The 26,415-nt window shown below is 44.6% G+C and overlaps 1 protein-coding gene across 1 annotated transcript in view; it reads left to right on the top strand.

Annotated features, from left to right (window-relative positions):
• Nucleotides 1-25,494, top strand: part of FAM83C (family with sequence similarity 83 member C) — a 92,056-nt gene extending 66,562 nt beyond the window's left edge. Inside the window, exon 4 of the mRNA XM_073608227.1 lies at nucleotides 23,979-25,494. Within this exon, the coding sequence (XP_073464328.1) occupies nucleotides 23,979-24,768 (790 nt within the window). The 3' untranslated portion in view covers nucleotides 24,769-25,494. The remainder of the gene's footprint in view (nucleotides 1-23,978) is intronic.
• Nucleotides 25,495-26,415: the final 921 nt, after the last annotated feature.

The raw sequence follows: 26,415 nt of genomic DNA, 5'->3' as shown, positions 1-26,415 counted from the left end.
ACCCGGAGGAAACCCATGCAGGCACAGGGAGAACATGCAAACTCCAGGCAGGTAGTGTTGTTGTTGTATTTCAAATCTAAAAACAGCAAATGTAATCGATCACAGCTAACCAGTCCTTGGAGGAGGTGTCTCTATTAGTTTATTTTTCAGGTTTATTTTCCTGTTAATTTTTAACTGGATATCCTATGAATAACACACTCCCTGCCCTTGGGTGGTGTTGGATATCAACATGGTTTAATATCATTTCATTTCCTGGTTGATACAGCCAGGTGGCCTACGTTGGAATGAAATACATCAAAGCTTTGTAGCATGACAGTGGCTTGGCTCAAGCCCACCTGCTGTGATATGTGTGATTACAGGCTTCAAAGAGAATAAAAGCTAGCTAAGACGGGGGCGTGGCCTGGACAGCGATGTGAGCAGACGTGCGAGACTGTAGCTCCGCTGCCGGCAGATCCTTCTGTACCCATCCTGCACGATAGGAACACCGAAACCCGCTCCAAAACAACCAGGGACCGAGCACGGACTCCCGAGCATATCATGTCCCAGCCGAAACGCACTACCACAGCCTCCTCTTCCCTCGAGAGATACCGAAGGACGGACCGGGATGCGGAGGCCCAAGATGGCTCCGCGCCAGCAGATCACGCGGCATCTCACACAGAACAAGAGCCTAACGACACCAGTAAGGTACTTGAGGCAATCTCGCTATGTCAATCCACCTTGACAACTAAAATAGAGGAGGTGAAGGTGGACATTTCGCTAATTAGACAAGATATGTCAAAAATTAGGGAGCGGGTCGCTGAGGCTGAGACCAGAATTGGGCGGGTGGAGGACACACTATACCCTATGCAGAATTCACAGGAGGACATACAACGCCAGCTACAACAACTGGCACAGAAACAGGATGATTTAGAGAACCGTACCCGCAGGTCCAATCTCCGGTTTATTGGACTGCCAGAGGGCTCAGAAGGCACTGACCCAGCCACCTTTTTAGAGCAACTCCTGCTTAAAACGTACGGGAGGGAGGCATTTTCAACCACTTTTGTAGTGGAACGCGCTCATCGAATGCCAGCTCGACGCCCACCTGAGGGGGGCACCCCCGCGCACATTTATTGCAAAACTGTTGAACTTCAGGGACCGAGACGCGGTCCTAAGGCTGGCAAGACTTAAAGGAAACATCCCATTTCAATCCGGTTTCATCTCAGCATTTCCGGACTTCTCAGCAGAGGTCCAACGTCAAAGAGCCCGGTTCTCCGACATAAAACGCCGCCTGAGAGCGCACCATATCAAATATGCGATGCTCTTCCCAGCCCGCCTTCGTGTGGTGGGCGAGGATCGCGTCCACTTTTTTGATGACCCAAACCTGGCCTCCACATGGCTGGATCAGCAAGATGCGCAAAGAAATCGTCCTGCCTGATGCACACCATCGCGGCCGGATACAGTAAGTGCCACTACACTGTTCCTTGAACTGAGATATTCCTTATGTCCCCTGAGACCTGCTCCCACAAAATGTACCTTCACTGACCCCATAGACGTGGGTTCTCTACTGAACATTATACTCCTCGGCCCTACAACCACCATCTATACACCCAGGCCCTCCATCGACAAAATTACACAACGATAGTGTGCCTCATACGCTGCTCCAGATCCATACGTATATCACTACAGGACCTTTAAGCCTCCTGTACGAGGGCCTGCACGATAATCAACACTAGAACAGCCGATCACTTTGGATCATTCCACCAATATTATGCCTCACTTGACAGAGGACTGCCACGACTCCATCACTACGTACGGAACTCGGGGACTTTCTCCTGGCTAATTATAAAGTATCTTTGTCACATGCCACAGTTAAATGGTTCCTACCACACGGACATTTTCCTACCCGCCGCAAAACTGAAGCTACGTGCGGTTCATCGCTGGTGTAATACCCAGTATTTGTTCGCCCCCAAAGGGTGTTTGATTATGTCGCCACCGTCTTTGCCCAATAGGCTCTTGACGGTGTCGATCTGTTTGGTGTGCACCTGTTTTTCGTTTTTGCCTTTTATTCCTTACAGATGCACTAGGTTTGGGTTATATGCCCCAGTCAAGTTTGGGCAATTGAGGGCAGGGAGGGAGGGGAGGGTGGGGAGGGGAAAAGTTAAAGTTCAAGTTAAGCTAAGAAACATGTATAACAATCTGCAATGCCTGATAATGAATATGTGTGTGTACTGCTATATGGAGACGGGAGGAGTTGCTGAGATTACCCTGGGGGGATGGGGGATGGCATGCGCCCCTAAAAAGCACCATACATTAATCCTAACAGAAACATGGAGACACTATTTAAATGGCTAATTTGAAATTCCTCATATGGAACATCCGCGGGATCCGAGATAAACTTAAACGCACGGCTGTCTTCACGTGCCTTAAAACGTATCGTGCAGACATCACGGTTTTAGTTGAGACCCATGTTACAGGACGGTGAAGCGGCCATGGGTAGGTTGGGCGTTCCATGCCACCCACACTCCCTATTCCCGCGGGGTCTCGGTACTAATAACCAAAACTGCCCCCTTTGCATTGATCTCAGTACGTACAGATCCCCACGGCAGCTATGTTTTTATACACTGTACATTGTATGGCTCCCAATACTTGGTTATGGCATTCTACATACCCCCACCGTATAAATCCACCTTAATCACAGAAGGCCTACTATATATGGCTCAACACCCCAATATACCTGCTATCTGGATGGGGGACTTTAATATGGTACTGAATCCCCAGGTAGATAAAACACAGGCAAACCAAAGGGTCCACATCCCAGATACTACCAGACTAGGGCGCACACTAAAAGAATTCTCGCTGACTGACGTCTGGAGATACAAGCACCCCCACGATTTAATATACTCATGTTTTTCTGCAACTCACTCCACTATGTCCCGCATCGACCTTATTCTAGTTTCCGACACGATACTTCCCAAATTAATAGACTCAGGATATCACACTAGATCCCTCTCTGATCATGCCCCCTGCTGGACAACACTGAAACTGACCCAACACGTTAGTCCTCGTACATGGCGTTTACATCCCTTCTGGTTGTCAATGATGAAGGACCAAGAGGAGACACACAGAGACTGGAAATTCTTTTTCAGAACTAACCAAAACACTGCCCCGGTAGGACACATCTGGGAGGCGTACAAATTACATGTCCGCACTATTCTAACCTCTCGCATAAATAGAATTAAAACCTCCTCCAAGTTACTCCTTGAGCAGACCTCAGATAGGATTGACCTCCTAACAAAGGAGTTTCACAAAGACCCCAGTCAGGACAGGGCAGCAACACTTAGACTCCACACACGACTATTGGATCAACTACACTACGACAAAGCCAAAAAAAAGCTCTTTTTCCTACAACAACGCGTGTTCGAGCAAGGGGAGCGCGCTGGCAAATTACTAGCATACTTAGCTCATCAGAACACTAACCCCCCAGTAGTGGTGACCCTCCTGGGACCCCAAAACACCATAATATCAGACCCCCCCGCAGTAGCAGAGGCTTTTCGTAAATACTACTCTGACCTATACTCCTCTAAAGTATCAGTTACTGCACAGGAAACTAGATCATTCCTCCAGGCAATCCCCTTTCCACAACTATCTGATCCTCAGATACAAGAACTAGAGGCCCCCCTCACACTAGACGAAATTAACCTAGCTATAGCTTCCCTGGCGCCGGGCAAGGCACCAGGGGGAGATGGTATCCCACTAGATTTCTATGCGGCATACTCTGAGATATTGGCCCCTGAACTTTTGAAATTATACAATCACATATTCGAAACTGAATCCCTCCCTGAAACCCTACGCCAGGCAGTAATTATAGTAATCCCCAAACCGGGTAAGGACCCCCAACTACCAGAATCCTACCACCCTATCTCACTTCTCCAAGCAGACATAAAAATACTAGCCAAAATATTAGCTATACGCCTCAATAACAGCATTCTCTCCCTCATTCACCCTGATCAGACAGGGTTCATGCCAGGCAAAAACACAGCTATGAATTTAAGACGCCTCCACATGAATATTCAAGCGGAACATGAGACTATGGGAGGTAGGGCGGTGGTAGCGCTCGACGCTGCTAAGGCGTTCGATTCAGTGGAGTGGGGATACCTCTGGGAGTGCCTGCGGGGATACGGTTTTGGTCCCAACTTTATACAATGGGTACAGCTACTATATTACTCCCCAATGGCAAAAGTGGTGGTAAATGGCTGGACATCCGATTCCTTCCCACTGAGCAGAGGAACCCGTCAGGGTTGCCCGCTATCCCCTCTGCTATATGCTTTGGCGGTGGAACCCTTGGCTATCTCCCTCAGACAAAACCCACACATACGGGGACTACGAGCGGGACCTCTGACGGAGACATTAAGCTTGTATGCAGACGACATGCTTTTATATCTAGAAGATACCGGCCCTTCCCTGCAGGCGTCCCTCCTAACCATTGAAGAATTCGGTAAACACTCAGGTCTAAACATGAACTGGACTAAATCTCAGATTCTCCCCATGGATCTGACGGCCCCCACACAAAACGCGGCATCCCTCCCTCTGCAAAGAGTTGCAGCTATTAAATATTTAGGTATAGAAATCACTAGAGATCCACTGGAATACATCACAAACAATATCGAACCACTTTTCCCATATCTAAAATCCCGAACGCAAACCTGGGCAAGACTTCCTCTTGGAGTAATGGGCAGGATTAACCTTTTTAAGATGATACTACTGCCAAAGTTCCTATATATACTTTGGAATTCCCCAATTTCTATTCCCCTCAAAACCTTTAAAACCATTGATAAAATTCTTAACTGCTTTGTGTGGGGTTCCAATAGGCATAAACTAGCCTGGAATACACTTAAGAACCCAACTTCATGTGGGGGCGCTGCCCTTCCGGATGTCCACACATATTATTTAGCAGCTCAGCTATCACACTTCTATTATATCCACAAAACGGACGAGGAAAGATATCAAATCTTAGTATGTAAGAGACCCAACAAAGACTTATACTCCCCATTACAAGTACTCTTTAGAGGAGGCAACACGAAACATAAAAAAGAGGATCGCAACCTGCTGCTGTCCCAACACAGACGAGTATGGGAAAGGGCTGTCAGACTCACTGGTACTGATTTTTTTCATTCACACACCCCATTGTGGCATAACCCACAACTGAGGGAGCTTATGTCTCTGCCTGGGACCCTCAGTTGGGCCGCTAAAGGAATAGTGTTTTTATACCAAGTTATCACCATATTTGGTGTGAGAAACTTCGAAACAATCTGCGAAGAGTACGGTCTCTCCCCCAATATGCGCTTCAGATATATACAACTGAAACACGCACTCCAAACACAATTCGCAAATGGCTTCCCCAATCCACAATCACTAACATTACTAGACGTGATCACAGGGTCAGATCCAGACAAACTTATCTCCACTCTGTACGCCACCCTACGTACCAAAATGGTGACTAGAATTGCCGATAACGCGAGGATTAGATGGGAAAATGACGTAGGACCAATAGACAGTTCTGACTGGGAAGATATCTTAGAAAATGTCAAAAAAACATCACCTAAAATCTCAGAACGCCTGACCCAACTTTATATAATACATAAATCCTATCTCACACCAGCTAGAATAGCCAAATATGCCCCACAACAGAACCCAAACTGCCCCAGGTGCTTCAGTAACTCTTGCACATTCTATCATTTAATATGGCTATGCCCGGACATACAAAGCTACTGGACACAGGTCATTAAATTCCTTCACGATCACATGGGTTCACCGATCCAACTAGACCCCAAGTTGTGTCTTTTTGGCCTATTACCAGATACTATTAAAGATAGATCAGTGGTCACATTTCTCAGTGAATCACTGTTCTATGCTAGAAAATTGGTTGCCAAGTACTGGATGGGCACTGGCCATCCAACCATACAGATCTGGATCAGAGAGGTGAACGCGTCACTACCATACAAAAGAGCCATGTATAAACACAGGGGATGCCCAAATAAGTACTATAAGATATGGGACAGGTGGTTGAACAATGATAATACTTGCTCACAGTAACCCTGCAATATTCTAAGAGTCTAATGAGTCACCCATTATCATATTGGGATATTATGCTACATAGGCCCTTGCTAAAATCCCTCAGTAAAGACCTCGTCCCAAGATTTATTCAGGAATACATTGATGAAAATCGTGCAGTATTTTCTGTAACTATATCAAACTTTGCCTCTCCGTGATCTGTATAACATACTTGTATGTCATCATACCTTCCGGGTAATATCCCTTCATGTGATTGTAAGTGATGTACTATGACTGTACACTGACATACTCTTTCAACAATAAACATGTTTCTTTTAAAAAAAAAAAAAAAAAAAAAAGCTAGCTAAGACGACCCAGGGCTAATAGAGATGATTCATGGACAAACACTGCCACCAGAGGCCAATTACGGCAAGACAGTCAGTAATATAACCTGCTGAGCAGGAACGCCCCAGGAATTGTCTTATTCGTCCAAAATCGAGTTGGGCTGGCAATGGGAGGGGGTTTGGATGGTGTGTGTTTGTAAAAAGGGCTGTTGCAACCAAAGAGCTCTTTCTCTTCTGATGCTGGCCTTTGCCTAAGCCTCATGGCTCTGGCCCTCTTTCAACATCTTGAGACCTTGCTCTGAATGCTGGCTTGGGCCTAGGCCACATGGCCCAGAGCTCTTTCAACATCTTGAGACCAGCCGATGAGTCCAGTCTAGAGAATGTGATAAGTATATTCTTGTATTGTGTTCTGATTGTAAGCTTTGTAACATTGTAATTTATTTTAATACCTTTATGTTAGTTTTCCTAATTCTGCTGTTTAGTATATTCCTATTTTCTTGGGAAATAAATGTAACATTGTTTACTAAGCAGATGTGTTTATTATATCATTGTGCTTATCAGACTCTAATAGACTAGCTAATTTATAGGGATAGGCAAGTTAATACATGTATGCAATAGTTATATAGGATATATTAGATTGTATAATATTGCATAGATTACTTCAGGTGGCTACATTTACTCCTCCAGTGTATCTATGGAAAGAGCCATTATAACCACCAAGGCTAAACTTTGTGTATGTCCATTATTAATTTACACAAGCTCAACAGGTATTTTCCGTATTGCTGAAAATGTTGTTGTATATTACATTTTTTGTTTTTGTTTTGGAGTTTAGTTAACCTTTTAACTATAGGTAGCAGGCATGTACTTGCCATCAGGACTACCGGGAGTCTCTGGTTTCAGTGACAGACGGTCAAAGTAATGGCTGTGTACACCGCTGTACTGCCTATAAGAGAAATAAAGTAGAACAGCTAATGGCCAGTGAAAGGTAGGGGGGGGCTTGGGTGGCCATTGGGGTTGGCGGGGGGGGGTTAGTCCAGCCAGCTGGTATGGGAGAGACCTGTCATCCGCACTGCCCATCACCTCACTTTATGGTGCGCAACTCGGCTCAGCCTCTGCGCTGCTGCATTGCTGAAAGGCAGCCAATGGCTGTGCAGCAATGCCGGTTTCTTAAATTCTAGCATTACGTTGGCCCTCCCAATTCACGCAGTGATGTGAGAAGCAGGAGAAAAATACAGAGGAGAATAAATGAAATAATAAGAGGAGAGTGAGGAGTATATTTTCAGTTAACATATTTTCATACAAAAAAAAATGGTAAAACTTGGAGGACAGATATATGTTCTGTCCTATGCCCAATACCTTTTTTTGCACAATTTTGTATAGCTTATATACTGTTTTTGTGTGTGTTTGCAAAATTAAAGTGGGCCAGTCTGGATGAAGTCCAGAGCCAAATTTTTGTCCCAGTCCAGCCCTGATGGGTAATATAAGATTTCCATGGCATCAAGCAAAATTCATTGAAAACATGTGCTGCAGAATATATGTAGACTGTAATTGCTGACATCTCCTTCCAGTTGCATATACCAAAAAAGAAAAGGAAAAGGGACTTATGGACTTTTTAGGCACCACAAAATTATAGATAAAACTTCTTATTTTATTTAATATCAAAAGACACATAACAAAAGACAAAAAATATTGTTAAAACACAACATATGCCTATGCTTAGATAGTTGCTATACAACACCATCTACAATATGAGATTCTCCGGACATATGAGAAATGGCTTCAAATGTAGATCAGTCCGAAGAGGTGGCTAGATAGCAATTCCATAATTAATTCACATGTTGAAATCGTTCGATGCTCGACATGTTTCGCGTATGGGCTACGCTTCCTCAAGAGCGATAACAATGTATGTTGTAACTATCAAAGTATATAACATTACAATTAATGGTTAGTATATATATACAAGTAAAAAACAGGCGTCTACAATGGCGCCATATATTTTATACAAAAAGGACAATTGTGTGCTTGCTCAAACAGGGCGGTAGTGGGCGTCAGTGCCCGAGCGGTGCTAAAGGACTGCTATGGGGGCGTGCACGAACATAGTTACGAATAATATTTAAAAAGCAGTAGGATAGATTTGTGACCCAAATCAGATTTTTAATGGCCTCGACATGTAGAAGAAAAGGAAGGGGGGGAGGGGGGGGGGGAGGGGGGAAAAAAAGGAAGGAAAAGAAAGGGGGGAGAAGGGGGGGGAGGGGTGAGAGGGAAGGGGAGGGAAAAAAGGGAAAGGAGAAAAAGGCGGAAAGAAAAAGGGGGGGGGGGAAAGGGGGGAAGTGGACGATCTACTTCCCCCCTTTCCCCCCCCCCTTTTTCTTTCCGCCTTTTTCTCCTTTCCCTTCCCCCCCCCCCCCCCCCTTCCCTCTCCCCCTTTCCCCCCCCCTTCTCCCTCCTTTCTTTTCCTTCCTTTTTTTCCCTCCTCCCCCTTTCCCCCCCCTCCCCCCTTCCTTTTCTTCTACATGTCGAGGCCATTAAAAATCTGATTTGGGTCACAAATCTATCCTACTGCTTTTTAAATATTATTCGTAACTATGTTGTGCACGCCCCCATAGCAGTCCTTTAGCACCGCTCGGGCACTGACGCCCACTACCGCCCTGTTTGAGCAAGCACACAATTGTCCTTTTTGTATAAAATATATGGCGCCATTGTAGACGCCTGTTTTTTACTTGTATATATATACTAACCATTAATTGTAATGTTATATACTTTGATAGTTACAACATACATTGTTATCGCTCTTGAGGAAGCGTAGCCCATACGCGAAACATGTCGAGCATCGAACAATTTCAACATGTGAATTAATTATGGAATTGCTATCTAGCCACCTCTTCGGACTGATCTACATTTGAAGCCATTTCTCATATGTCCGGAGAATCTCATATTGTAGATGGTGTTGTATAGCAACTATCTAAGCATAGGCATATGTTGTGTTTTTAACAATATTTTTTGTCTTTTGTTATGTGTCTTTTGATATTAAATAAAATAAGAAGTTTTATCTATAATTTTGTGGTGCCTAAAAAGTCCATAAGTCCCTTTTCCTTTTCTTTTTTGGTATATGCAATTGTTAGGACGTGGCACAGTATTATTTTACGTGTATCCACGGCACCACTCCGTGTGACGATACACTTTCCTTACAATTTTCTTAATCTCCTTCCAGTTGTCCTAGCCGCTGGTCTCTGGTGCTCATCTAAATGCTTCAATACCTTCTGAGTTAGGCTCCTTTCACATGAGCTGGATCTGGTTTTGCTCAGCAAGGGATCTGTCCACTGATCCCCTGCTGAGCTGAGCAGAGTGGAGCTGCTGGATGACAGGTCTGTGTCTGCTCTGCTTATGCAGAATGGACACAGACAATGCGTAATGGACATGGACACAGCCCACTCTGTCCGTTTTACACCCGACTGCCCTCTGATCCAATCCAGCCAGGCGGATGGGAAGCAATTTCCCCTTCCGTCTTTTTGTTTTTAGGAGATCGGAGGCAGCTAAATAGGCATAAGGCCATCTACATCTGACTGGAGGAGGAGAGGAGAATGGAGGGTCTTATCAGGTCCACCTGAAAAACTGACAGGCGAACCCGATCAGAGGATGGCCCATGTGCAAGGGGCCTAAAGCCTGCCATACATCATACAATTTTCTTATTCAATTTCCTTTAGATTTACCTTCAACTATGCAGTGCAAAGGCCTGCCTGATTACATACACATTGAAAGTGTTTAGGTATGACCTCACATTATATTGTTTTGGCATATCTAAAAAAAAATTGTACTAGAAAGTTGTATAATGTTTGACCAGCCTTAGCAACCTGGAACAAATATACAGATTCAAGTGGAACTTAAAAATGTGAAGAGGCAGGTTTTTTTTATTTATTTAAAGTATTCTTATGCCTGTTCTCAACGTATGCATAGCTCAATGTACAGTATTGGTATCCACCAAGGTGAATAAAACGGAGAATTCCTATCAAAATACTTACCGTAATTTCCTTTCCTGATGGACTCCATGGCAGCCAACGTGTGGCTTTAGTCCTGCCTCTACTACCCTATAGGACACTACTCCCATAAATCTTTGCTCCCCGCCAGCGGCCGTCTTCAGTAACTAGCCTACTCCAGCCATTGGGAGGGAACTCCTGCTGCCATGGAGTCCATCAGGAAAGGAAAATTACGGTAAGTATTTTGATAGGAATTTTCCATTTTCCTAACACTCCATGGCAGCCAACGTGTGGGAAATAACTTGCCATAAACACCCGGGTGGGCAAAATGCTGAACAAATATTTATTTAACACCGTCACCGGACGCTACTTTAACACCAAAATAACTGAAGACAGAGCAGCTGGCTCAACACAATAATGAGACATAAAAGTATGGTTTGATGACCGAGAAGCCGCCCTGCAGATCACTTCAGGTGCGACATGACGTGAGTCTGCCCATGAAATTGAGAGACTTCTAGTTGAGTGCACTGTTACCACCTCAGGAGGAGCCAAGCCCTTCTCTTTATAGGCCCATTGAATTGCTTGGACGACCCACGCACCAATGGATCTGACGGAGGCCCATAGCCCCTTGTTCTTCCCGTGGAAGAACAAAGAGATAATCCGACTGATGCAAATGAGCCGTGGCCTTCAAGTATTGCTTCAAGGAGACTCCTACATCGAGGGCATGTATTTCTAGACTTCCGGCTGATCTAAAGGTGGGAAGTGAGATCTCCTGGTTCTCATGAAAGATTGAGGTGACCTTTAGGGTTTGACCCTAGCATTGGAATTAGAACCACTCTGTCCGAAAAAAAAAGTTAGGAAAGGTTCTTTTGACCCTAAAACCTGGATTTCGGATACCCTCTTTGCTGAGGTGATGGATATCAAAAATGCAGTTTTGATAGTAAGCGCTCTGATTGAAAGTGGTTTGTCGAGGTGAGAAGAACTCCAGAACTAGAGGAAATCCCATTTGGGAAACATAGGTTTCCTTTGAGGCCTCAGGCTAACTGCTTCTTTGAAAAATTGCTGAATAAGGGCGTGTCTGGCCCACGACACCCCAGTGAGGGCTGAGATCACTGAAACCTGTACACGGAGAGAACTGACAGATAAGGACAAATCCAGGTCTGACTGCAGGAAGCTCAAGATGTCTTGAACTGCAGGTATGCTACATGAATTAGCTCTAGAAGACATATGGATCGAGAATTTAGCCCATATTCGTTCATACGCTCGGTTAGTGCTTCTTCTTGCATTCAGGAGTGTGGGAATGACCTCTTCGGGGCAACCTAATGCCTCCAACCTCCCCCCCCCCCTCAAGAACCAAGCCCTTAACTGCAGGTGAGCCGGGCACGGGTGAAGAATCGTGCCCTGGGACAGCAGATCCATTTTGAGCGGGAGAGGAACCAATTCTCGGAAACTGAGAAGTGTTAGGAGAGGAAACCAAGGCCTGTTGGGCCAGTAAGGAATTATGGCTATTACTTCCACTTCCTCCCACCTGAGTCTCTGCAGGAACTGAAGGACAATGGGTGTCGGAAGGCATAGGCTCTGTGGAACCACCAACGTTCTGTCAGTACGTCTATCCCATAGGTCTGAGGGTCCCGAAACCTTGAGTAGTACCTCGTCAGCTTCTTGTTGCACGAAGAGGCGAAGAGATCGACTTCTAGAAAGATCCCCAAGGTTAGGATCCATCTGAACATATCCTTGTGGAGAGACCACTCATTGTCCAAGCAGACTCGAGAGAGGAAGTCCGCTTGGACATTCAGAATCCCAGGTACATATGTTGCTGTTATGTTGACCAGATTCTTCTGTGCCCAGGTCATAATTGGTTCCACCTCTTGTAGCAGGAACAGGCTTCTGGTACCTCCTTTTTTCATTTATATAGGCTACTGCCGTCGTGTTGTCCAATCTGAGTAATACAGATGCCCCCGTTGTCAGATGGCGAAATGCCATCAGGGCCTGGAACGCTGCCCGTAATTCTAGGATGTTTGACACTGTTACCCAAGAGGGAAAATCCCAGGAGCCCTGAGCCACTTCCGTTAAGCAATGAGCGCCCCAACCTCTGTTGCTGGCATCTGTCGTTACTGTGATCCATGTAATGGGAAGGATAGAGTGACAGTTACATAGATTTTCCAGTTGAAGCCACCAGAGGAGGGAACCCCTCATGGCCGGAGTAATGTGAATACGTTAAGACTTGTTGCCCACTGATGAAGAAATCCCTTCTGGAAGATTTGCATCCTCCACTGTGCCCACTTCACCATTGGTATTGTGGACACCATGGTACCTATGATCCTCAGGCACTGGAGGGTCTGGAGATAAAAGGAAAAAGCCAGACAAATCCTGTCTCGAACTATTGTAACCTTCTCGTCGGGTAGGGAGATGGTGCCTTTCACTGTATCGAAGTGAGCTCCAAGGAACACAAGAGATTGCGAAGGCTCTAACTGACTCTTTCCCCAGATTCAGGAGCCAATCCGAATTCCCGAAGAGTTGAAATGAATTGACCTCTGTATTCCAGGAGACGATCTCTGTCTTGAGCCAGCAGGAGGAGATTGTCTAGGTAATGATGGAGACGGATCCCTCTGGTTCTTAATAGAGCCACAACAGCCAGCAAGACCTTTGAGAAGACACATGGAGAAGTCGACAGCACGAAGGGAAGGCAGGTAAATTGTAAATGAAGTTGGCCTATGGAAAATCAGAGAAACTGCTGGAAATCTGCTTCCACTGGAACGTGGAAATAAGCGTCCTTGAGGTCTATAGAGACCAGCCAGTCTGCTGGTTGGACCGACTGCTGGAATGTGGACAGGGTCTCCATTCTGAACCTTTCTTTTCTGATGAAACGGTTCAGATGGGTCAGATCTATGACGGGCCCCCATGCACCGTTCTTCTTTTGGACCATAAAGAGAGGAGAATACACCCCCATGCCTTGCTGGCCATCTGGAACAGGAATAGCAGCAACTTGTTCCAATAAAGATTTTACGTAAGCTGATAGAATCTGCCTTTTTTCTTCCGATGCTGGAAGAGACCCCACCTGAGCCTGTGAGTGCTGCTGAAAGTCCAGGCGTAACCTGAAGAGACCATTCTGACTGTCCAGAAGTCCTGGATCGAGGCTGCCCAGACATGCCAAAAGTGGGGAAGGTGAGCCCCCACCTGGGCCTGCCTGGATGGGCCCATTCTCAAAAAGATTTGGTCAATTCCCCCTCACCAGTCGAACCGCTCTTAGTGTTTTTCTTGAAAGATGACTGTCTAGTCTTCCACAATCTGGAGATTTCACAGCCTGGCCTGTAACTACGTGCTTCCCTGGCACGTTCCTGGTTCCTGGTGACACGGGTTATGGCATTATCTAGTTTGTTGCCAAAAAAGAGAAGACCCATTGGAAGGAATTCGGCACCACACCTGTTTGGATGCTGGGTCGGCCAGCCAAGGGTGAAGCCACAGGGCACGCTTGGCGGTGACTGCTGAAAGCATAACCCGAGCCACCAGGCAGATGATATCAATCAAGGCCTCCCCCAAGAAGGCCGATGCCAACCTCAACTCCTGGATGGGCGAACTCTTTTTTTTTTTTTTTTAAATGATTTTTATTGAGTTTTGCATGTTATACATAGAGTACAGTGTTACACCGTTATGTTGTACCATATTACATTAACATAGGTATATCTATTTTATTTAGACAATCTAATCTTCAAGATGTTATTAAGGTAATGGTCTCGTGAGGCGTATTAATATCATTATTATAGTTATAGCTGAATAACATGTTATCCATATGCGGATATAATATTGCTGGAAATTTAACATATAAAGAAAATAATAACATAAAGGGAGGGAAGGTAGGAGGGAGGGAGGGAAGGGAGTAGGGGAGGGAGGGGGAAAGGTTGAAGGAGGTTCATCCATGGTCTGATCTCATGTGGACATAGTGGAAGCATCTAGATTTGAATAGTTCATCTGATATTTGTTAAAGTCAGTTACCTTTAAACCATGTTGTCCAAATTTTCCAATTTTTATCAAACTTTTCTTTTTGGCCATTCTTAATGGCTATCAGAGATTCATAAACATAATGTGTCTGGGTGTTTGTGAGGACTTCGGATACATTTGGAGCTCTGTCTGCCTTCCAATCCCTGGCTATTAGTGTTCTTGCAGCTAGGAGAATATGTGTGATTACAGTTTTGAATTCAGGAGGGAAATTTTCAATACCCACATTTAAAATTGCCAAGCTTGGTTTAGGGCGGGTCAGAATTCCCGTAATGCTAGAAATAAACCGGAAGACAGAGTTCCAAAAGCTAGTTAGGTGCCTACAGGACCAGAACATATGTAATAGGTTACCTATGGAGCCACATTTTCTCCAGCATAGCGTGGAGCCATTGTTTCCAAATTTTGAAATCCTGTAAGGTGTAAGATACCAGCGTAATGCAATTTTCTGGGAAAGTTCCCAGTGGTTGACACATTTTGAAGCTTTGTAGAGTGATCTAAATGCACACTGCCACTGTGAGTTCGCAATGCGCACGTTTAGATCTGTTTCCCATTTCTGGAAAGGTTGAGATTTGATAAAATCTAGTTTACTTTGAAAAATATTGTAGAACAGAGAGATACCTTTTGGAGGAGTGGGTTTCGAGGTGAGATATTTCCACGCCTCTTTAGGTAGGTATATATGGTATGATTTAATAGAGCGTAGGAGATGAGCTATTTGATTATATTTATATTGATCTGTAGGGCATAGATTATATTGGTCCTGCAGTGTGGTGAAGGGGATAAGGGAGTTATTGGAATATAAATCCGTGATAAATTTTATACCTCTGTTGTGCCATTCTCCCATGTTAAGATTGGGGATGGCTTGAGAGATAATTGCTATGGGTATAGGGATTTCCTGGAGTTGGGGTGGCGTGGTTGGGTTTTTACATAGGTCTCTCCATGCAGATAATGATGCTTGGAGGGTGAGTGGGAGGGTGTGTAGTGGGTGGGGTTTCCACACATCGAAAAATAGGAAACATTGTAGGTTGTTAGAAGGAATCAGAGTTCTTTCAATTCCGCACCATAGGTTGTCAGATGTTGGGTCAAACCATTCTTTAAGTTGTGTAAGTACTGCAGCACGATAATAGTCCCTAATGTCCACCAGTCCCATCCCTCCTGCTCTTCTATGTTTGACCAGGAGGATTTTAGAGCATCTTGGTCTCTTGGATTGCCAGATGTATCTGGAAAGTAGAGTATTTAAGGCTTTGATATGTGTGTTGTGTATTGGGACAGCTAATGTTCGGAATATGTATAGTATTTGGGGTAAGATTAACATTTTGAATGAGGCAAGACGGCCCGACCAAGTTAGTTCTATTTTGGCTAGTCTGTTTGTTTCTTTGGTGAGTTTAGTAATTAAGGAGGAGTAGTTGGTTTCTGCTAGGTCATTTGGGTTTTTGGTCAATGTAAGACCTAGGTAGGTGATGCTCGTCTTGCTCCATGTATAGGGGAAGGATGTCTGAAGTTCGGATTTTAAGGAGGGGGTTATTCCTAAATCTAGTATAATTGATTTTGTAAAATTGACTTTATAATATGAGATGTTGCTAAACTCATTTAGGGTATTGTGTGCATGGCTTAATGATATTTTGGGTTGGGAGAGGAATAAGATGATGTCATCTGCAAATAGATTTATGTTGTGTGATTTCCCTTGTATGGAGAAGCCTAAGATTTTCGGATGTGTTCTGATTCTTTCTGCAAGGGGTTCGATCAGTAGGTTAAAAATTGAGGGGGAGAGGGGACAGCCCTGTCTAGTCCCGTTTGATATGTTGAAGGTGTCAGATAGTAAATTAGATGTAAAGACTTGTGCACAGGGAGAAGAATACAATGCCCGTATAGCAGATAGGATGGGGCCAGCGAACCCGTATTTTTGCAGGGTTTGGTTCATGTAACCCCAATGTATCCTGTCGAACGCCTTCTCCGCATCCAAAGAGAGGAGCAGAGAAGGCGTCCGACACGACCCGGCATGTTGTATTATGTTGATGACCCTTCTGGTGGCATCGGCCGGTTGTCTTCCTGCCGTGAAGCCAGATTGGTCGGGTTTTATAAGAAGTGGGAGGATTGGAAGCAGTCTGTGGGCCAATATTTTTGCATAAAGCTTAACATCAGTGTTAAGTAATGATATTGGCCTGAAGTTGGCCGGGGAGGTAGGCTCCTTACCAGGCTTTGGGATAGTTACTACATATGCTTTAAGCATTTCTGGGGGAAACGAGGCAGAGGACACCGCAGCAGAGTATACTGTTTGCAGGGTTGGGGCTAGTATGGATTGGAATGCCTTATAATACCCATTAGGGAGGCCATCTGGGCCTGGAGATTTACCCAGGGGGAGTGATCGTATCCCCTTTTGGATCTCAGACTCAGTAATGGGGGCATTAAGGGTCTCAAGTTGTGTATGAGATAGAGAAGGGAGATTGAGTTGCGCTAGAAAAGCCTGAATTTTCTCCTCAGTTGGCTGTGGAGTGTCAGGGTCTGTTTTCAGATTGTATAGCGTAGAGTAGTATTCAGCAAAGGAGTTTGCTATGTCTTTGGGATTGTAAATGTTGTGTTTAGTGGTGGGGTGTGTCAAGAAAGGTATTTTGGACTTGGTTCTAGCTATCTTGAGCCTCTGGGCTAAGAATTTGCCTGCACGGTTGCCCGATGAGTAATGAGACATTTTAAGGTATTGTATGTGTTTGTCATATCTTTCGATCAATAGGAGTCTGAGATCCAAACGGAGTTGGGATAATTTTTGGGCATTGTGAGGGGTAGGGTTTTGTTTGTTTACTGTCTCCAGGTCTTTGATATCATTGATTAGTGAGTTTAGCTTTTGCGTCCTCTGCCTCTTCTCCCTTGCACTTATCTGAAGCATCAACCCTCTAACAAACGCTTTATGGGCGCACCACAATACTGCCGGATCTGACACCGAACCAGTATTGGCTTCAAAAAATTCAGTTAGATTTTTACTTAAATTCTTAACATGCTGTGGCATTTGAAGAATACGTGTGTTGGCTCTCCATATATATGCCGGGCTTGGAGTGTGCCCCTCCACCACCGTGACCGATACAGGAGCATGGTCAGACCATGTGATGTCATGTATGGTGGAGGAGGACACTGCCTGCAGCAACATTTTATCAACCATAATCAAATCTATTCTGGAATATGAATTATGTCTAGCAGAATGAAAAGTGTAGTCCTTCTCATTTGCATGTTGGCAGCGCCATACATCGAATAAATTTTCCGAGTGTAGCAGAGGCTGAAGTGAAGGAGGAGGACGCTTGGCCTTGGAGGTAGTGTCCAAAGAGTGGTCAGGTGCTATGTTGTGGTCTCCACAGACAATCAGAGATCCCTGTTGAACGGTAGAAATTTTACGGTAGAGTCTCCTCAGGAAACGGAGTTGGTGAGAGTTAGGAGCATATAAGTTAGCGATGGTAAAGGGTTTGTTATTAAGCTTTCCTATGAGTATTATATATCTTCCAGCTGGGTCTACGTGTGTTTCCAAAAGATGAAAGGCTACAGAGTCTCTAATAGCGATAAGGACCCCTTTTTGTTTCAAAGGAGCTGAGGCTAGAAAAACATGAGGAAATTGCTGGTGTTGAAAATGTGGGGTATTACCAGTGGCAAAGTGTGTCTCTTGAAGGCATAAGACATCTGCTTGGAGCTTTATTGCCTCTTTCCATACAGAAGCTCTCTTGGCCGGGTGGTTGAGACCATTTACATTAAATGAAACTATTTTAAGCGCCATTTAGAGTAGTATGGGGAGTGGTGCGTGTAGTACCTTGGTCTCTTTGGAGTAGTCCATCTTGTTTTGATGAGTCGACGTTGGTTGGGCTGGTTGTTGCTTCTCTGGTCCACTTTGATGAGGATGACCACTTGGAGCTCAGACCAGTAGAGGGAGAGAGAGATCAGAGTAGGGGAAAAAATAAAAGATAATTGTAAAAAAAACAAGTATTGCAAAATAACTGTGTGGTTGAACTTGCATCTGAGGGCACAGCAAATGCCCATATTTCAAGCGGGGGGGAACTTTGGTACATGCTCCAGGCCTTAGCAGGAACCTTGATGCGGTGAAGTAGAATTAGGTTTTATATTTGGGTGTTTTTGAGTTGTTTCGTTTGGTGCTGCTCTTTCTGGACACTGTTTGCCATTCGTACTGAGTGTCGAGTTTTGCAGGGGGTGAGGGGCCCTCTGAGGGGCGAACGGGTAGTATGTCTAGTGATCGGAGCAATTTGAGTCCCTCCTCCACGTCTGTGATTACCGTAGTGTTACCATCATGGGTGACTGTTAATTTCACGGGGTATCCCCACCGATATGGTATATCGTGGTTGCGGAGAGCTTTGGTCACCGGCAATAAGGCTTTTCGTTTTTGCATGGTGAATTGTGAGAGGTCTGCGAACAGTTGGAGATGTGCAAACCTTTCTGGGGGTTGTTGGTTTTTACGGAACGCAGACATGAGTTGTTCCTTGGTCTGGTAAAAGTGCACTCGCATCAGCACGTCCCTGGGTATGTTGTCAGGGAGGTGTGCTGGCTTTGGGAGTCTGTGAATGCGGTCTATATAGATTTCATTATCTGGGATGTTAGGTAAGAAGGTTTGGATTAGATCCTGTGCATATTGCTGGAGTTGTGGGGGAAGAACATTTTCAGGGACCCCTCTAATCTTAATGTTGTTTCTTCTTGACCTGTCTTCAAGGTCGGCGACCTTTGACCTAAGCCATGTAATCTCATCAGACTGGTCGTTATGGGCGTCAATCAGAGTATTGTGAGATGCTGCAAAATCCCCCATTTTATCCTCTATGTGATCAACTCTTCCCCCTATAGCTCCTAGTTCAGATTTAAAGTTGTGTACACATTGCATCATATCTGTATGCATAGAGCTGCGTAGGGAGACAAGCATATCTTTTAAGGTGGTGTCTGATACAGGCTTACCCGTTGTTGGGAAGGCTGTGAACGGGTCCACCAGCTCCCTTGTGTCCTCCATGGTATCCGGAGTCATGCTGCCTTGCTGAGTGTCCTCCGTCAACCGGGGTTTGGACTTTGCTGGGCTGCGGGACATGGGTGTGGAGGCACCAGGAGAGCTGTGCTTGGAGCCTGCTTGTGAGCCCGGGCTGGAGAACGCAGACCTCGCGCTGCCTGTGGGGGAAGGAGGATCTCGCATGGCGCCGGCGCCATCTTGGAGAAGGCCGCGGTCTTTCATCTGGAAGAAATCCGGTAATTTCTTCAGCTGATCGTTGTCCTTTTTCCTGCGGGTCATCTTGCGTTAGTTGCAGGGCTTTTAGGCTCGTTTTTGAGGTTGAGCAGGGTCGTTGTGTCGTCCCCAAGGCTTCGGTTCCTGAAGCTGGAGCGGAGCTGTGGGTTTAAGCGTCCATTCAGCTGCGCGGTAGCCACGCCCCCCGATGGGCGAACTCTTGGCCAGATCCTCCGAGACATTTCTAAGTGACTCATCCACATTGTCCGTCCAAATCTCCTCCATGGCTTTTGACATTACAGCCAGATCCAAAGCAGGCTTGCAGGCCATACCTGCAGTAAGATAGACCAGTTTTTAGGTCAGAGTCTATCCGCCTATCCAAGGTGTCCCTGAAAGTGATTGTATCTTCTAGAGGAAGGGTCACATGCCTGACCATCCTCATTACGGCTGCATCCACCAGAGGAGCTGATTCCAATTGCTTAAACTCTTCCTCTTTGAAGGGATAAAGCCTCAGTACTTTTGAGAGCAGGGAGTTGTTCTTCTCCACCTTGCCCTACTCATCCGTGATGACTTCACCCAGTTCATAAAGAAACGGGAAGTTGACGCGTTCCTTCTTTAATTGCTTTAAGTACTTCCTTTGTTTAGCAGGGGCCGCTACTGGCTCTTCCAGTTTAAAGTCTCTTTTATGGCTTTAACCAAAGGAAGCAGCAGGGCAAAATCAAATCCGGTGCAGGGGTCTTCCCCCTCTGAGTCCCAATCCAAGGGGACAGCAGATGGGTGACTTGGCAAAGGAGACTCCCAAGTGTCCTGAACCTGAGTATCCCTCACTGGTGAATGTGGAGGCTCTGTAGGAGGTTCGTGGGGCTGGCTGGCCTCCATCTCTTATGCCGCATACACACGGTCGGAATGTCCGACTGGGTATGTTCGATGTGAGCCTGTTGTCGGAAAGTCCGACCGTGTGTATGCTCCATCGGACATTTGCTGTCGGAATTTCCACACACAATCGTCGGATCGTGTGTACGCGGCATTAGACTCTCCTTGACGACCCTTTCAACCAGAGATTTTAATTGCTGGTCTGTACCACCTCTTTCGCCTGATGCTTTGGTGTAACAGAAGTCACAAAGGGATTTGCCCGTAACATGGGTACATGCGATCTACACCCCCAGAAGACTCCTTCGGCTGTACGACTGGAGTGAGCCGTGGAAGGGCAAAATGGGTCGAGGCTACGGTGTTTTGATCTTGAGGGAGAACCGTGGTGTCTAGGTCTGGAAGAGGAATACCGGCGATGAGACTTTGAAGAGTCACTTCCTTTGCGTGAACTGTGCTGCTGGTTGGACCTAGAAGGGCTGACAGAAAAAAGAAAAACAAGGCACATCTCTGTTTAAGGGAGACAACAATAAATGATGCTCCACCAACCCCCCCCCCCCCTCCCGGCAGGCAACACCCAGGGAAGACCCCCTACCATGTACCTTCTGCGAGAGTGCCGGCCACAGGCAGGCTGTGATGTGTCCATAGTCCTGGAGGATTCCATCAGGGCTGGAAAGAGGGCGATCAAGTTAGCAGAACAAAATGCATACCTGCAGGATATACCAGCTCAAGTTATAAAACGCTGCGCTATCAAAATGATAAATATAAATATATAATTAATAAAGTGGTATTGTGCTCTCTCGTGACATGTATAAAATGTTCAAAATACTATACATTAATGTGCAATAAACTTCAATAAATAAATGAATTAATAAGAGTGCTTCAATAAGCCTGTGAAAAATATATATAAATATTCCAAAATATTTGTGCAATATTCAAACAAATAATAAATAAATATTTCAAGAAAAAAATCACCCATGCGATTCAGTGTTGCATCCATGTAATTCAGTGTTGCATCTGTGCGATTTGGTGCTGTGTAGCTTAGTGCTATGATCAAATTAACAGTCCATAAACATTCCAAAATCCATCCATGTGTTTCAGTGAACACAAACTAAAGTGCTTTGTGCTCATATAAGTGCTCCCCCCCAGGTGATAGCCCCCCACCTTAGGGCGTGTGACCTTGCGATTAAGCTTGGTCAAAATGCGCCTTAGAACCTCTATGGGTTCGGTATTGTATGCTGGATCCTGGATAGGTTACATTTGTGCCTCTGTTCCTCACAGCAGTCCAGTTTATACCTCGGTATATCAATATAAAGAGAACTTCATGGTGCAGTATGTATTACCTTTATTTAAAAACAATAAAAACCCACAATGGGTACTCACAATGTCAAGGCGCTTACAGTGTGCCACTCTAAAACAGCGGTAATGATCGGGTGACGGCGGCCGGTAATAGGGCGGCGTACTAATCGTTCCCAAGAGATGGTGTGTGTGTAGCGTTCAGTCCTGTCCCCTTCCCCTACGCGCGTCGATACAAGGGGTATTTCGTATCTTCATCAGGGGATGATACGAAATACCCCTTGTATCGACATGCGTAGGGGAAGGGGACATTGCGAATAACCATTGTGGGTTTTTATTGTGATTTTAAATAGGCTATCACCTGGGGAGGAGAACTTATATGAGCACACAGCACTCTAGTTTGTGTTCACTGAAACACATGGATAGATTTTGGAATGTTTATGGACTGTTAATTTGATCATAGCACTAAGCTACACAGCACCGAATCGCACAGATGCAACACTGAATTACATGGATGATATTTCTTTGGAATTTTTTATCTAATATTGTTTGAACATTGCACTATCACTGAATTACAGAGATACAGCACTGCATTGCATGGATGCAACACTGAATCGCATGGATGATTTTTTTCTTGAAATATTTATTTATTATTTGTTTGAATATTGCACAAATATTTTGGAATATTTACATATATTTTTCACAGGCTTATTGAAGCACTCGTATTAATTCATTTATTTATTGAAGTTTATTGCACATTAATGTATAGTATTTTGGACATTTTATACATGTCACGAGAGAGCACAATACCACTTTATTAATTATAAATTTATATTTATCATTTTGATAGCGCAGCGTTTTATAACTTGATTATAAAGGCGTGGCTGTGACGCATGACGCTGCAACCTCACGAGATAGCGGTGATTCGATGTGCTGGCGTATTACCAAGGAGGGGGTGAGAACTGAGGGGCTGACGCCTGCATACCTCGGGTCCGCCATGGCCGTATCCCTACACTGTGTGATCCATTTGCTGAGTTTCTGTGTTTTGAAATTGCACTGATTTTTGCTGATTTGGATTTTGTAAAATGTGAGTGGCAACTTTTAAGAGTGATAGTGTTTTAATAAATTGGTCGTACTGTTTTACACTATTGAAGCACCTTATTATTTTACATGTGGAGTGTTCCCCTTACACACTGGTGGATATCGGGCTGCTGATCATACCCTATTTGTGTGGTATAAAAACGATTTAGCCTTGCACACAAGTGCGGGCATTTGGAGCCGGTGAGTGCATTTCTTAAGGGAGTGGGTTCACTGAACACTCTGGTGTGGTGGAAGAAATTAAGAAGACACTTGCAATCAAACATTTTTTATTATATGGACATTTTGCTTGATTTAATCACTTTAAAAAGTCACACGGTGTTTTGATTGTTTAATTACATTTTTTGCACTAGATTTTTTACAGTGGACATTTTTCATTATGTTTTAAATTGAACAACGTTCTCCTTAATAGCGCCACTATTTTCTTCTTTATATGTATGTTGTTCACCATCTAGATGTTTTAAAGGATTATATACTGTTTGGCACTTTTTAGTTTTACAGTGGCAGCTTTATTCACTTATTTGTTTGTTCATTTCATCTGAGGTGCGGTGGTGGTAATTAGAGTAAGGGGCGGTTGTTTACTTTAATGCTTATAGCTATCCCCCATATTTGCCTGTGCCGATGTCATCGGCACATGCGCACTGACACAAACTGAAGTGCTTCAGTGAGTGTGCCGTTACTGCCCGCATGTGGGGAGTGACGTCATCGCGGCTCCGGCCAATAACAGTGCCGGTGCTGCGATACCGTGAAGTAACCGCCGGGAGTGATGTCGGCCACTGGAGCGGTGTACGGGCACCGCAGCGAGGGCTTCGATCTCAGGTGAGTTTTACATAATGAGCCAGTATGCTATGCATACTGGCTCATTATGCCTTTGTCTTGCAGGTGTTTTTTTTTTTTTTTAAGTGGGTTTACAACCACTTTAACTTGGTGCATGCTTGTTCCCAATTCATTAAATGAAAGTATTGAAGCTGAAAGGGGCTAGCAGTTTTGGAATCTGGTCACCACTAGCAGGCAACATACTTCTTTCAGTTCATGTTTGGGAAAATATTCTTTCAGAACACAGGGTCGCTGATCATGACTTTGAGATTACACATCTTTTTAGATTAGGTCCTAAGGATCCAGTATACATTTTGTCGTATTATCTTCATAGATGTTTATTCCAACTTTTTGTCTTTTATCTTTTAGTTTCAGCTGGCTTTCTAGTCAAGTTCACAACAACATGGTGACCTACTTCAAGGGGAACATCGTGGAAGAGTTTGACAGAGAATTCCGCTGCTTGTATGCCTGTTCACTGGAAACTGACTATTTCTCAGGTCTTGAAAATGAAAACGGCAACCTTTTTGGACAAACTCCTACAAGGCCCAGATGGACGCCCATGAAAACCGCCCCTAGAACTGTACCAGTAATTGAAGATTCTGTTCACTCAGACAGCAACTCTAGTTCTGATAGTCAGTCAAGTGTGAAGACCCCTCCATTTTTTAGGAACCAGGCCATCACAGTCATTCATGAAGATAAGCCTGTCATCTCAAAGTTCCTAAATAGAAACTCGCATGATACACGAGAAGAAACAAGTAAACAAACTGTGGAAAAAGTCAATGATCAGAGAAGACCATCAGAACCGCACTTGAATCCAAATAACCTCATAGGGATGCAGGCACTTTCCTTATCAAAATCTACACCCAATCTGGATGACAAGTCGCCTTCTGCTTTAAGAACCAAGTTTGAACAAATCCAGAATAAGTTTCTTAACGCACAAATTAAAACATCCCCAAGAATGAAAAGTGATGTTTCACTTAATAAACCCTCCAACTTCAATGGCTCTTCCGCAAACAGGAATGCCCCATTGGCTGATATGAAAAGGGAAGAAGCAACCAAGAGAATGACCCTGGGACATAGTAAGCTAGCACTAATTACAGAGAGCAATAACAAACAGCTAGAAAAGAAGGTCTACAGTCGCTTTCAGATGCGTCCATAGATTTTGCACAGAACTATGAATCCTCATTATTACCTGCTTTATATTGCGCTGGGATCCTGTACAGGGGTTTGCAGGGTCAGACTTTGCACAGCCAACATAGGTCATGGCCAAAAGCAGCAGTGCTTTCAGGGGTGGCACACTGTCCCCCCTACAACATGTTACTGTCATTTTATGATGCAATTTGTGTCAAAGATAAGCTGCTCTTGCGTGGGATACCAGGATTATTCCCCCTATACTGCATCACAGAACCCCAGCTTTACCTGGGGCCATGGAGAGGCATGCATTAATCAAGTCAGTTAAAGTAAATGCATCAATACACTGGGCATCAGAAAACCTTGACGAATTTCACACCTAATGGGGCTAATTCATAATGTTATGTATACACATTGATTATTTTCATTCAACCTGGGCACTATAAAGTGTGGACAGAGGAATCTTCTGCTGTAGCTATTGTTTTTCGCCTGACTTCTTAGATTTTTTTTTTTTTTTTTTTCAATTGAAGAATGTTGGTTGGAAGGTGGCCGAAGGGGATACCCACATAGCGAATTTGAGGAACTGCCCAAAATTCATATTGTGTGTACCCAGCCTAAGGCTCAGTGGTATGGTGTTATCTGGCACCACTGTATGTTAGGCTACTGTAATAAACTTTTTGATTGCTGCATGCTTCTTTTTGTTTGTCTCCAAATGTAATTTGTGTGTATAATAAAATTCTATTTTTTTTTCTTTTTGGGTGGAAGAGTGTAATGTGTGCTTGCACTTCAGTTATGGGGGACATAATGGAGCAATACACATAAATGGGATAAACGCACAAAAAAATGTGCAAATGGCAACTTGGCTGATTTTGTGCCTAAGTCGTCATCATCATCATAGTTACATAGTAGGTGAGGTTGATAAAAGACACAAGTCCATCAAGTCCAACCTATGTAAACCTATCATCAAGCAATCCAAAACACTGGGAGAAGCCTGAGGTCCTACGTCTTTGTGGAATTATTCACCTACAAACTAATAGATCACCAGGATTGTCTGTCTGGTTTTCAGTACTATCCTCACATATAATGTGGATCCTGGTGTGCTTCTCAGCTGCCTTCAGTTGCGCTAAGCTGTAAGGTAACATTACTAACCTGTTCCAACATGCTACCAGTTTAATATAACAGAAGTCATGGCACAAGGCTTGTAAGAAGTACTGTATTTATTGGCGTATAACACTCACTTTTTTACCTTGAAAATCGGGTGCAAATAGCGTGTGCGTGTTATACGCCAATACTTAAATTTTAGCTGCCTCGGAGGGGACAGGGAAGGGGCGGGACGAGCGCCGTCAGATTACGTCCAGTGAGAATCTCTTGTTTACTTGGCAGCCTCTGTAATAAGAAGGCCCGTCTCCTGGGCTGCCATTGGACCACTGTTCTGTCTATCATAGGAGATTCTCACTGTATGTAATCTGTCGGCGCTCATCCCGCCCCCCTCCCTGTCCCCTCTAGGCTGCAGATGGACATCGATCAGGCTGCATTGAAGGCAATGGTGAGGCTGCTGCATTGATGGCAATGGTGAGGCTGCTGCATTGATGGCAATGGTGAGGCTGCATTGATGGCAATGGTGAGGCTGCTTTGATGTGGACTGATGAGGCTGCATTGATGGCACTTGTGAGGC

Source organism: Aquarana catesbeiana, linkage group LG12 (assembly GCF_042186555.1).
Source record: "Aquarana catesbeiana isolate 2022-GZ linkage group LG12, ASM4218655v1, whole genome shotgun sequence".
Classification (NCBI taxonomy): Eukaryota; Metazoa; Chordata; class Amphibia; order Anura; family Ranidae; genus Aquarana; species Aquarana catesbeiana.
Note: the sequence above shows the minus strand (reverse complement) of the source record. Positions and strands in the feature narration are given on the sequence as shown.